Below are 12,825 nucleotides of genomic sequence, written 5' to 3' on the forward strand. Positions count from 1 at the left end.
AAGGCGTTGTACCAAATTCAAGGATTGTTATTACTATTATTGTTGTAAGGTTATTGAATGCTGCGGGTGGGGTGTGTGGATAGACCAGTTTTGCCTCTTGAAATTGTTTAGGAAACCGCCTTGAGATGTTGTGAAACTGTGGGTGGGATACTTTGTAAATTATTGATGACCTCTTTTTAAATAGACCTGTTCACATCACGTCAGACCCATTGGCGTCTGATGATCTTACGCACTTCTGATTAATGTCGTTTGAGGTTTTGTGTGCATTGGCTCCTGACACGCATGGATGTTGGAAATATACGGGGGGGGGTTGATCTAGGTCTTGAAGTTAATGTCCTTGGGACAGGATCCATCATATGCTGGGTTTTGACTGACCAGAAATCATTCAGCAAAGGGTGGCCTTCAACTAGATTGCAAGATCGTGATGCTTCTTCAGTCGAAGATTCAGATAGATTGTGAAGGGATGGTCTCCGCGCTCTCTTCTCCCCAGTTAACTTGTCAAATGATCCCTTCCTCACCCAAACTTGCCCCTTAAAGTTCAAACTTGTCAGCTGCCCACCCTGTGTTTGTTTCCCAGGTTGTTGCAGAATTAGCTGCTGTTTTTGTCTCTATCACAATTATCTTTTTTTTTCCCATCTCGTTCCGTAAAACGCTTTTCAGGTGTTTCGAGATGATTGGCTGGCGGCTTTCGCCCGCAGAACACACAGTCACTCCGCTTTACAGTACATTCTCTGAAGCGCTTTGAGACGGCTCAATGACATGATGCGGCTCTACACCAAATGCAAGGATTATTATCATTTTCTTGAAACGTGACGGGCTCTTTATCAATGTAAGTTAGAACTGTAGAAACTTACAGGACAGATGGAGGTCATTAGGCCCATTGTGTGTGTGTGTGTGTGTACGTACCAGTGCCTGTTCTCCTGCTTTGAAGGATGTGGTTATGGAGCCAGTAACTGAGCAAAGCTTAGCTAAGGACCATAAATCCTACGGCAATGCAAGAATTTAAGATTGGGATGAAAACGCTGACATTGACAGGAATCGAACTAGAAATGACTAGAAGGGAATTGACTTAATTCACAAGGCCTATTTAAAACAATACGTCTCATTAGCTTGCACCTCTCTCTCTCTCTCTCTCTCTTGGTCTTCTTTTTCTTTTCTGTCCCAACTGTTTGCATACTTCCAAGGCTGCCTGTCAACCTCCGCTACCGTGCTCAATTGCTGTTTTATTCATGTGTGAGACTTGACAGCAAGTGTCGGCGAGTTGTGCAATCCTATGAAGTGTTGCAAGAGATTCAGACTAGGCCTGTCCTTGCACACCGTCCTTCATCCTTTGTGGGTAGATAACTGTGACATGGAGTCCTGTAGCTCAGTGGTTAGAGCACGCGCTTCACGAGCGAGAGGACTTGGGTTCGATTCCCGGGCAGGACGAAATGTCAGGCAGGTTCCTTACTCCACACGCCTCTGTTTACCCAGCAGTAAGTAGGAACCAGATTGTTATTCGATTGGCGAATCGCTTTCCGGGGGTAATAATCCTTTAAAAAAAATAATAATTTGGTCACTCAACCCACGACTGTTTGTGGGGACGCTGCTGTGCGCAATTGGCTGCCGCGTTTCACCCACAAAATATACAGTCAATTCACTTTACAGTGTATTCTGTGAAGCGCTTTGAGACGTCTCGAAGACGTGATAAGACGTTGTATTAAATGCAAGGATTATTATTATTATCAGGACCGGCAAGCACTCCCTTCACAGTCGAACGCGTCTGGATTGTACCAGTGACGAAGCTTAGCGTCAGGCTGCCTGGAAACCTGCTCTGATCTTTACCGGGTTTAGCTGCTGACTGATTAAACTCATCAAGAGTGAGAGAGAATCAAAATGATTTTAATGTGTTTTTTTTTTCCTCTCTCCTCCTCTGGGTTTGGAATGGTGCCAGTGTTTGACGTGGTGTCACCGGACTTTGTCACTCGCTCATTGAATAAACCGGTTGGGGCGATGCCAACGGCCCCCCAGTCTCTGGCTGCCTATTGAATTGTGAGGAGGTGTCTTAAAGCAGCTCCTTCTTAGCCCCTTTCCAAAGCTGACTTGCAATGACTAACGTAAAAGGTAGAAGCTGAAGTAGAACTACCGGTTACCACAGGTAGAACTGGTTATAACAAGTAACTGTGGAATTCGTGGTTTTTCTTCACTGAAGCACCTTCCCCCCCCCCCCACCCCCACCCCCACCCCACTTTAGGGCAGTTGTGAAGATCCAATCCCACTCTGAAACTGAAGCTTGTTACATGATTCCAGTTATTCTGTTGTGATACCCGTTTAATTTAGCTTAAAGTTAAGTCATATTTCGCCCACACAATATACAGTCGGTTCACTCTACAGTATATTCTTTACTGTTTGCAAACAATGTCCCACCATCCACAACAAATTAAATTTATGTAACGCCTTTCGCGCTGAGAGAAGTCCTGTAACGTCATGAAGTCCCATGAATTTTACTTGGGGAAATTGTGCCCTGGGAATTGTAATCCCAACTTATCCTTTCGGTGGTTCATTGTGTCTCACCGTTTAAAGCTTGTTTAAAACTTAAAAGCTAAAATCTTTCTCCTCATCATTTCTGAAAGTTTGTCTACAATATTCACGGTTATTAACTACACTTTGCAGTAAATCTGATGATGATGTTGTGAAAGGAGCAAGGATTATTTTAATGTCTGGGATTGCGTATGCAGTTCTACATCAGTGTTCTGTTAATAATAATAATAATCCTTGCCATGACCCGCTCTGCCTTCCCTCACCTCCGTTACATCGCCCGACTCCGCCACTAACTCACCCCTCAGGCGCTGAAACTCTTGTTCATGCCTTCATCACCCCCGGCTCGACTATGCAAACGCCCTGCGTGTCGGCCTTCCCAACTCCTCCCTCCACAGGCTGCAGATAATCCAGAACTCTGTAGCCCGTGTCCTCTCCCGCACCAAACTCCGTGATCCCATCTCCCCCATTCTCGCCCGACTCCATTGGCTCCCTATCCTTCAGAGGATCCAGTTCAAAATCCTGGTCCTCACTTACAAAGCCCTCCATGGCCTCGCCCCACCCTACCTCTGCGACCTCCTAACCCCCTACCAACCCGCTCGCTCCCTCCGCTCAGCCGGCTCCGGCTGCTCCAGGTCCCCCGACCCACCCGCCCCACCACTGGCGGGAGAGCCTTCAGCCACTCTGCCCCCAACCTCTGGAACTCCATCCCCCAATCACTCCGCCTCGCCCCCTCCTTAGCCTCCATCAAGTCCCGCCTCAAAACCCTCCTCTTCGGCCACGCCATCGGTCACGCCCATTCCCCTCCCCTCCCTTACCCCTCAACCCCAGGTCGGGTCTGAAATGCTGTACTCTGTCCAGCGCCTTGGGACGTCCTCCCGACGTGAAAGGCGCTGTGCACGTGTAATGTTGTTGTATTTGATATAGCACCTTATCCACGTCTTCGAGACGTCTCAAAGAGCTTCGCGGAACGTACTGTAAAGTGGATTGACGGTGCATTTTTCTTTAGTGCCCGAAAAGTTATCTTGTTGTCTTGCACTCATCGTTTACAGTGCAGAGTCCCTGCCTCTACGTCCTGTACGTAGTAGATCATCACTGACTCTCTTCAGTCAGAATGCTGACCAACATCCTGTATGTTAACATCTCCAGACCACTGCACCACTCACTTGAGACTGCGAAATATCTTTGAACCTGTCTGAACCGCCCGGCAAGGAAAGGGATGTCCTGTTCGATAGTGCTGCACTGAGAGACCGTCCATATTTACCAACCTCGCCGTCAGCTCGAAGCTTTTCATATATTTTTTATATTCTGGAGGAGACTCTTGATTCGAGGCGTTATCCTGCGTGAGGGGGCGCTATGTAAATGCAAGTTGTTGTTGTTGTTGTTGTTAAACCGAGGAAATGCTCAGCGATTGCCAACTGTGGTGAAGGTGGTGAATGCAGTCTGTCTGGTTTCTAATGATTTTCAGCCATGTCATCTTCCCCCGCTCTCTGGAATTCCATCTTGGAGTCCCTCCAACTCATCCCACCCTCCCACTCCCTTTCTCATCCCTCCCTCCCTCACCCCCTCTCTCTCTCTCTCTCTCTCCATTTTTAAAGCTCAACTCAAAATCCACCTCTTTGACTGTGCTTTCGGTCATCTTCCACCCCCAGCCCTGGGAGTCCAGCTCCTGTGTGAGAGCTGCTCTCTATTAATGTAAATTGCAGTGTATTTTCAATTATATTTAACATATAACAAAATTAAGTGAGGAGCGCGTGGCAAAGAGCGTCACAGGGGATCAGGCGGCTGCATTCTCGAACCTTTGCAATTCACCTTTCAACAACAACAACAAATTACATGTGTACAGCGCCTTTCGTGTCAGGAGGACGTCCCAAGGCGCTGGACAGTCAGGGGTTTGGTGCTGGACAACACAAATATCACAAATAGGGTATATTCACATCACTTCCAAGAGGGATATGGGAGAAGCCTCTTTAATAATAATAATCCTTGCATTTGATATAGCGCTTTTCACATCTTCTCGACGTCTCAAAGCGCTTCACAGAATTTGCTGTAAAGTGAATTGACTGTATATTTGTGGGCAAACGCGGCAGCCAATTGCGCACAGCAGTGTCCCACAAACGGTCGTGGATTGAAAATGACCAATTTATTATTGTTTTGTTTTGGAGGGATTATTATTAGGCTCTGTGTGGAGTAAGGAAACTTGCCCAAGGTTTGGCCCTGACCTGCCGGGAACGGAATTGGAAGTGTCTCGCTTGAAAGGCGAGTGCTCTAACCACTGAGCTACTGAGCTCCATCAGTGTTTAAGAATGTCTGGCTTTTTGAGGGTCTTGGGGTGCAGGAGAGTAGGCGTGAGGGAGGGGTGGAGGAGGAGAAGGGGACGGATGATGGAGAAATCTGAAGCGGATTGTCACCTATTTCACCTGAAATGGACACCAATATGTGTTGGTTGACCGGGAACTGAAAGACGAGGATTGGCCAACCGGTTGAGTACGAGAGTGGACCCGGACGAAGGGTCACACCTGAGCAAATCTACCTGTCATTTCCCTGTCGGATGCTGGTAGATTTGCTTGTACACCTTTAGTCACTTTGTGCCATTATCTCACAACACCAGCCTTGTGCTGTGTTCCGTGTATCTTGATTGAGACGTTCTCTTTCTAGTAGGAGTCCTGTAGCTCAGTGGTTAGAGCACTCGCTTTGCAAACGAGAGACCTGAGTTCAATTCCAGGCAGAGGGCGAAACCTTGGGCAAGTTTCCTTACTCCACACAGAGCCTAATAATAATCCCTCCAAAACAAAACAATAATAAATTAGTCATTTTCAATCTACGACTGTTTGTGGGACATTGCTGTGCGCAATTGGCTGCCGCGTTCGCCCACAAATATACAGTCAATTCACTTTACAGTGTGTTCTGTGAAGCGCTTTGGGACGTCCTCCCGACGTGAAAAGCGCTCTATCAAATGCAAGGATTATTATTATTATTAGTATCGAATAAGGCATTTTACAAATAGTTCGTTGTTAAAACACTTTTCGAACCAAAGTTTGGACTCCTGGGATCAATTACCATTTCATTTTGGTGTTTTTTTTTTTCCTTTTTACATTTTTTTTTAACCACGATATTTGTAATTGTTCCTTTTGCGCATCGTCCGACCTTTAGTATGGATCGATCCCAGTGATCTGATTTCCCGCGTGTCGTACAGCGTGAAACAAACAGGAGATTTTTTTAAAAAAATTTTTGCACGTAACAAGGAGAGCGGCGCTTCAATTTCCTTGTGCCTTTAAAGGTTTTTTAAAATTAATAATAGTAATAAATCGTGCGGACGTGAGAAAGGGGGAGAGAGAGAGAGAGAGAGAGAGACGTGTTGACAGATATCATTTCCTCTCTTGTACACGGTGACCAAAAGGTCATGATACCATTACAATGTCTAATAAAGTCTTAAAGAAATTATGATTTTTTTTGTTTGAAATAATAATCGGGTCGTTATCGCGTGACTTTTTGTCACTCTGCAGGCCTATCCCAATCTCTTGCGCAGGAAAGAGCAACTTTTGGTTTGTTGCCAGATCGTGGCCTTTTGATGGTAGATCACGTCAGGAACGATGCTAGTTCTGGTCTGCGGAAACGGCTGGAAGGTCCTGGGTTGCACCCGGCATGTGCTGTACCCTTTTAACAAATATTAATCAATAATACTCCTTGCGCTTGATACAGCGCCTCATCGCATCTTCGAGACGTCTCAAAGCGCTTCGCAGAATATACTGTAAAGTGAATTGACTGGATATTTTGTGGGTGAAGTGCACAGCAGCGTCGCCACAAACAGTCGTGGATTGAACTGACCAAATTAGTATTTTGTTTTTATTAAAAATCCTTTTCCAAACCCGAAGGGGTATCGGAGCTCTCTAGTTCCGTTTCTCAGCCTCCTTGTCTTTGTTGAGCACAAAGTACTTCTTTCTTTTATCTTATTTCCCTGTTGATAACTCGTGTGAACTTCCTAACCCTGACAGAAAATAAGAAAACATGATATTTTTTATTGCAACGTATTCAAATCCCTCCCATCCCTGCCCTTGTTTGCCTGTGTGTAGGTATCTGGTTGCAGTAAACCTTGTATTTGATATGGCGCCTCTCACGTCAAGAGGACAGGCTCAAAGCGCCTTTGGAGCATTTATTGTAATGTGTAGTGACTGTGTATTCTGTAGGCAAATGTGGCGGCCAACTTGTGCACAACGCAGTGTCCCACAACCAGCAGGGAGGTGAATGACCGGTTTTTATCTGGGGAATTGTTGGCCCGGACATTGGGAGAAACCGTCTCCTTTCCAATGGTGCAATGGAACCTTTAATGGTCACTTAAACAGGCAGTGAGTGGAGGGGTGGGGTGGGGGGGGGGGGGAGGGTGGTGGGGGCGAAGAGGAGGAAGAAGAAGAGAAAAGCAGTCCGCTCGTAAAATCTCGACAGTGATCCAGTTTAGAATGTTTTTTTTCCAACGTGATCTGTTATTTTTGTAAGAGTTGCATTTCCCCGATTAAATTGTGTTTCCTTTTTGTCTTTTGCAGGAAAAAAGGGATAGACGTTGTGCAGGTGAGTTGACCATTCTCCAATCCAGTCTCGGGAGATTTTGTTTTCTTCCGGTTCCGCTGAAAATCCTAGTTGTTAAGAGAACAGTGGGGTCCTGTAGCTCGGTGTTTAGAGCGCTCGCCTCGCAAGCGAGAGGACCCGGGTTCGATTCCCGGCCGGGACTGAGCAAAACCCTCCGGATTGCTGCAACAGTAACTCCTATAAATCTACACTGTACAAATCGTACAATCTCCTTAGTCGTACATCTGCTCAAGTCCCGTTCAAGAGGATATTCTATATTCTGTGTCAGTTTACAGAAACGCTTTATGTGAGGTTTACTGTACAAGGAAGTCCTTTTCGACTCCTCGGTGCTTCTCTTTCAGGAAAAAAAAGACCGCGGGTGATTGGGGGGGGGAGGAAAGAGAATGTTTGATGTTGGCTTTGATGCAAATGTCACAGCAAGGCAGGTGGGCTGGGCTGGTGGGGAGGGAGTGGAATGGTAAATTCTTTAGTATGTATTATTTTTCTGTGCGAGTTTGAAGAATTTCTTGAAACAGGACGATTTTTGACCTTCCGAAATGTGCTGCGAACCCACACAGCTGTGCTTCAATCGAGCGTTTCGAGCGTCCATTTATAAATATTTGTGAGAGAAAGTGACTTGTTAACTCTGCCGCCTCGCTTTTAACACGACGACCGCCCGCCCATGTGGTGATCTTTATTTCAAAGAAAGGGATTGATCTCCACGGCTTTGTTCCTCCCTCCCTCCCTCCCTCCCTCCCTCCCTCCCCCTGTGACCTACTAACTCCCTATCGACCTGTCCGCTCCCTCCGCTCAGCGGGCTCTGGCCTGCTCCATGTCCCCCGCCTTCAGTCTCTCTGCCCCCACTCTCTGGAACTCCATCTCACAGTCCCTTTGCTTCGATCGCTCCCTCGCTTCCTTCAAGGTGCGACTCAAGAGTGCGTACAAATGTCATTTGCTATTGCTGTTGGTGAGCTGGGTTCCCCTGGCCAGTGTGTGAACTTCTGCCTTGAGCACAGAGGTGGATTAAGGTGGCAGGATCTGTGTCGTCCGTCCTATGCACTTGTGCAGCCCACTCACTCCCTGAGCAAAGGATCTCAGTTAGTGCATCGCTTCCAGTTTCAAAGTGGGGCATGAAAAGACTTACAACGTGTTAGATTTATGAATTCTTTATGAATGACCTGCTCCTTTCAACAAAGCAGTGCAATGTCTGTTAAAAACCCTCGACTGTCCAGCGACTCCGGTCGTCCTCTCGACGTTGAGAGACGCTGCGTAAATGCAGTTTGTTGTTGTTGTAATTCCGGAAAGTGAAGGGGAGAGAGTATCAGTGAATGAATGTTCTCAATGGCAGAAAACTGAACCATTTGCGGATTGGAAAGGTCTCTGTTTGATGCATATTTCGGTGATCGTCCTGTTTGTATTACACATGGGCAATGTGTAATAATACATTGACTAATAATATTCAGGCGAAGTGTACATCACAGGCCATTTTGCTTCCTTTTTTTTCTTTGTTTCACGGATTTGCCGGATTTCGTGAATCTCCCAGTTGGATGCACAACCCGAGAAAAGCTCATCTAAATCCAGTTTGCCTATATCTCCACTCTGGTGACTAGTTAATCAGTGACTAGTTAAGGCACAGGCAGGTACATGACTCATGTAAGGATGTTGTGGAGTATGAAGATGGGGAAATATGTTTAGAAGATCCGCCGTGATTTAATAAACCTGACAGAAGAGGCTCGGTGGGCTGAATGGCCTCCTTTTCCTATGTTGCTAAACTTAAAGGAAACCTCTGAACCATTTTGCTTTAGTTCAGTAAATTCAATGGTGCGATCAGCAATCAGTTGTGAATATAGTCATCATGTCGCTGAGCTTGTATCTCTCTCTCTCTCTGCCTTTGTGTCTCTGTCTCTCTTTCTAACTGTCTCTGCCTTGTCTCCTTTCCCGCCCCCTCCCAACCCGGGTCGTCGAAAGCTTTTTCTTAAATATACAAATATAGCTGATTGTAATTAATGATGTGTTTGGGTGACCGAGACTTTAATGGAAAATTGGATGACGTCCCTCTCTCTCCCCCCTACCCCCTCCTCCCCCGCCCTGTCCCCCTTGTTACAGTCGGGGTGGCCAGGGTTCTACGAACAGAGCTGCAATTTTTCTTCTCCAACCGATGTCAAGAAAGAACTCGAACTGTGGTCCAATATGAATCATTAAGACGGATAGAAGCAAAGAGGGTGTCTTGAAAGAATGGCTAATTGCCCACCGACGTTCGTGGCTGGCTGCGTTCGTAAGCTCCCCTAGACTTAGCGTTGTGTTCATATAAGTTTACGGTATTTACGGTATAGCCTGGAGGTAAATGTAAGCGTTTCTTCGGAGATGAACTGTAAAGCTGTGAATGAAAGGGCAGCACATGAGCTGTAGCCCAAAACCTCTGGGGAGATTAAGTTCGAATGAGAAAACTAAAGGTCATTTTATTCTTTAATCTCTTTAAACCTCCCCCCTCCCCCCTCGAGGTTTCCCACAAAATAAGCTGTTTAGTTTATCCCCGTCTGCATCCAGTGTTGTCAGTACAGTGCTTGCTTGTCCTTGAGACTGAAAGGCAGCATTATCGTGCTCCGTGCACTGCTCGAAAGCATTCACAAGTATTTACTTTCCCTTCGTCTCTGCCAGTCCTCTCGTCTCCTGTTTACAGAAGTGTCACCGCAGGCCATCATATAGAGAGAGAGAGAGAGAGAGAGAGAGAGAAAGCACTGTCGCAAGACTTTCAACCGTCCGTGGGTTTAAGTGCTCTGGGACACTACCTTGTGTGAGGGGTGCTGTATAAATGCAAGTGTTGTTGTGGTTAAAGAGACATCTTTGTGGCAACTAATTGCATTTCCTTCCTTTCAGCTTTTCGCACCTCGCGTCTGTCATGTCACGGAAAGCTTGATCTGTCATCATCTTTGGCTGCCTTCTCTGTCGCTGTCTTTGCCTCCGGTGTGAAATTGTGTCTTGAAATACCTGATGGTAGAGGATCTTGGAATTATAGAAGTCCTTACACTTTTCATTGAATCCTATGTAGTGCTTTGATTCACCGTGACATGAAAGGCAGTATATCAAATGCACGGAAAATTATCATCTTACTTTACCTCCTTGGCATTTGACCCTGTGTCCTTGACCGGGAAGGGGGTGACAGAGTCTAGTCTTTCTTGTTCCTCAGTGTAACAGTTAGTTGGTAGGATCAGGACTCTGGAAAGGTGAGATCAAATTGACTACCTTTATCCAGACCTCTCCTGTGGTTTTAATCCAGAATTGTTCATGTCGCTTTCAATCCCCATTGCAAAACAGGAGCTAAAGCAGTGCTTTTTTGACTCCAGCCGATGACTTTAATAACGATAATAATAATAATCCTTGCATTTGCTATAGTGCCTTATCATGTCTTCGAGACGTCTCAAAGCGCTTCACCGGATACACTGTAAAGTGAATTGACTTGAGTATTTTGTGGGCCAAACGCGGCAGCCAATTTACTTACAATGGTACGATGGTTTGCCAATCCAACTCGACTGTGGGGCTGGTACACTCAACCTTCCAGCAAGAATTTCTCGTTTCAGTTAAATCGAGTGACCAGACTGGCGAAGTTTGTATAATTACATCCAGCCTCGATTACGTGACTCCTGAGTCATTCATAATAATCCTGAATCAGTTGGGATTTTCCTAGAATACTTAGTTGGACAAGCCAGCGCTCAATAACTGGCTGATCCTGTTCATATAATTAAAGCATCCACAACGTTGCAGAATTTCACGTTTCACAGGCGCTCACACACAATTAGCCAATTTCACGCGTGAAAATCTAAACCCGCCGGTGTTATTTTAGAAACCGATTGCCTTGTGCAAGAGGAAGCCGCGTTTTAATTAGACCTCCAGACATTAGCATCGTAATTTGATTGTCTCTGTTTGAACTCCTAAACCCTGCGCCAGTGATTCCCACAGCTGATCCTACACGATCGGCGTGCTCAACTACATTCCAGAAGGTGCCCTTGTGCGTTAGCCGATTTGCAAAGCCGTCTTGTAACCCCTCGAGCTCTCTGGGCTGAGATCCAGCTCAGTTAATAGGGGATCACGACAGAGGGTTAGATGCAGAGGTTCCCTTTTCCCCCCCCAACCCACCCCCATTTGCGAGGATTATTTTTTTGACCTCCTCCCTCCAAAACACCCACTCAGCCGTCCGCCCAGAATGGAATCCTCTCCTGGGAGCTGCTTTGCGGGGTTGTGCGAGCTTGCCTGAGTCACAGAGCGGGCGGCTGTTTGCGGGACCCTGCTGTGCGCCGTTGTCTGCCGCCTGACTCGGACGACCTCCGTGCCGGGCGGAGCGGTGAAGTGAGCGCGCGGGCAAAGCCAAGCCGCCCGGCTGTATGGGTGGCATCTTCCCATTCCTCTTTGGCAGGTGGTCAAGCCTACATTCGGGACCTTTGTGTGTTTCTGGCCGTGCGTTGCCCGTGCCTTTTAACAACAAGAACTTGCACTTACATAGCGCCCGTCACGCGGGATAGCGTCCCGCAGAGCTTGGATAAGTCATAGAATGCGCCACTGTTGTTGGGAAGCTGTTGGGCGCCATTGGGCCCCGTGCAATTTTTCGGACGCAAACCCTTTTCCGCGCGTTGGCTTCCCTCTCCAGCATCGGCGCAGGGGATGTTATCTGCCACCCGGTAGATGTTTGACGTCAGAGGCTTGACGCGCGTGCGAGAGTTTCTGGTTCCAACGTGCTGTTTCTCTTTTAAATGCACATCCATTAGTGGGTTGCAGGACGGATCCTGTTTTGTGCTCGGAAAGATAAATCTCTGTTCTATGTTTCAAGTGTTTACTGAAGGCCTTTGGAACTGTTGTTCCTTTTATAGGCATTGTAGTGCGAACACTCAGTGACGTATTGCAATCCTGACCTGATAAGATCATTTTGTTTGAAACCGATCATCAGGTTTGTGTGGTCTTGTCACTCGGTACTTACATCCTGCAGCGAAACATCCTGTAACTGCTGTGACCATTTTTCTCCCTTTTTAAACAAACACAAGAGGTTCTGTTTCCATTTTAATACATCAACAATTGTTACTCAGAGTGTTCCAGGATCGTTGATTTAACAGAGAGTGCGCCACTGCCCTTTCTTCACTGTGCCCAGGGCAAGGCAGATGGTATTCTGAGACTGATTAGAGGGTGAGCTTGTCTCTGATGGCAAACCCTACCCTGCTTACCTTTCTGAGGATAAAGACTTGCGATTGAAGCTGGCCTCTGATCTTGATCCGCCTCGCCCCCCTCCCCCGTCTCCTTCAAGGCCCCTTCCTCTTCGATCGGGCCTTCAGTCATCTTATCTTCCCACCACCTTGCCATCCACCCCTCTTGACTCCAGCCTGCAGCTCGGGTCCAAACCCTTGACAGTTCAGCGGCTTGGGACGTCCTCCTGACATGAATGTTGCTGTATAAATAAAGCTTGTTGTTTGTTGTTGTTGATCGGCTGCTACCGCGACTATTTACGTAGGTGTCACTTTGGCTCAGTTGATAGCCCAGGGACCTTGAGCTCAGCCTAGGATCAGCAATACATTATCCGAGGTGCCGTTGTTTGGGAACGCTTAACCCGATGACCTATCCTGCCTGTTCAGATTTATTGTTAAAGATCTGCACTGCTGATCAAAAAGGGAAAGGAGTTCCTCCTGGTGTCCTGGCCAACAATCCTCCAGGGATATTTCATTTCACGGCTGTTTGGTGGGACTTTTTGCAATGTGGAAATTG

General features: G+C 46.8%; 1 protein-coding gene across 2 annotated transcripts in view; it reads left to right on the plus strand.

The window, feature by feature from the left end:
• Positions 1-12,825, plus strand: part of itpk1a (inositol-tetrakisphosphate 1-kinase a) — a 61,042-nt gene that overhangs the window by 2,951 nt on the left and 45,266 nt on the right. Inside the window, exon 2 of one of the 2 annotated variants that reach the window (XM_042337858.1) lies at positions 7,052-7,083. In XM_042337858.1, coding sequence (XP_042193792.1) covers positions 7,052-7,083 — 32 coding nt within the window. 2 annotated transcript variants of the gene reach the window in all.

This window comes from Callorhinchus milii, unplaced genomic scaffold, assembly GCF_018977255.1.
Source record: "Callorhinchus milii isolate IMCB2004 unplaced genomic scaffold, IMCB_Cmil_1.0 Scaffold9, whole genome shotgun sequence".
Lineage (NCBI taxonomy): Eukaryota > Metazoa > Chordata > Chondrichthyes > Chimaeriformes > Callorhinchidae > Callorhinchus > Callorhinchus milii.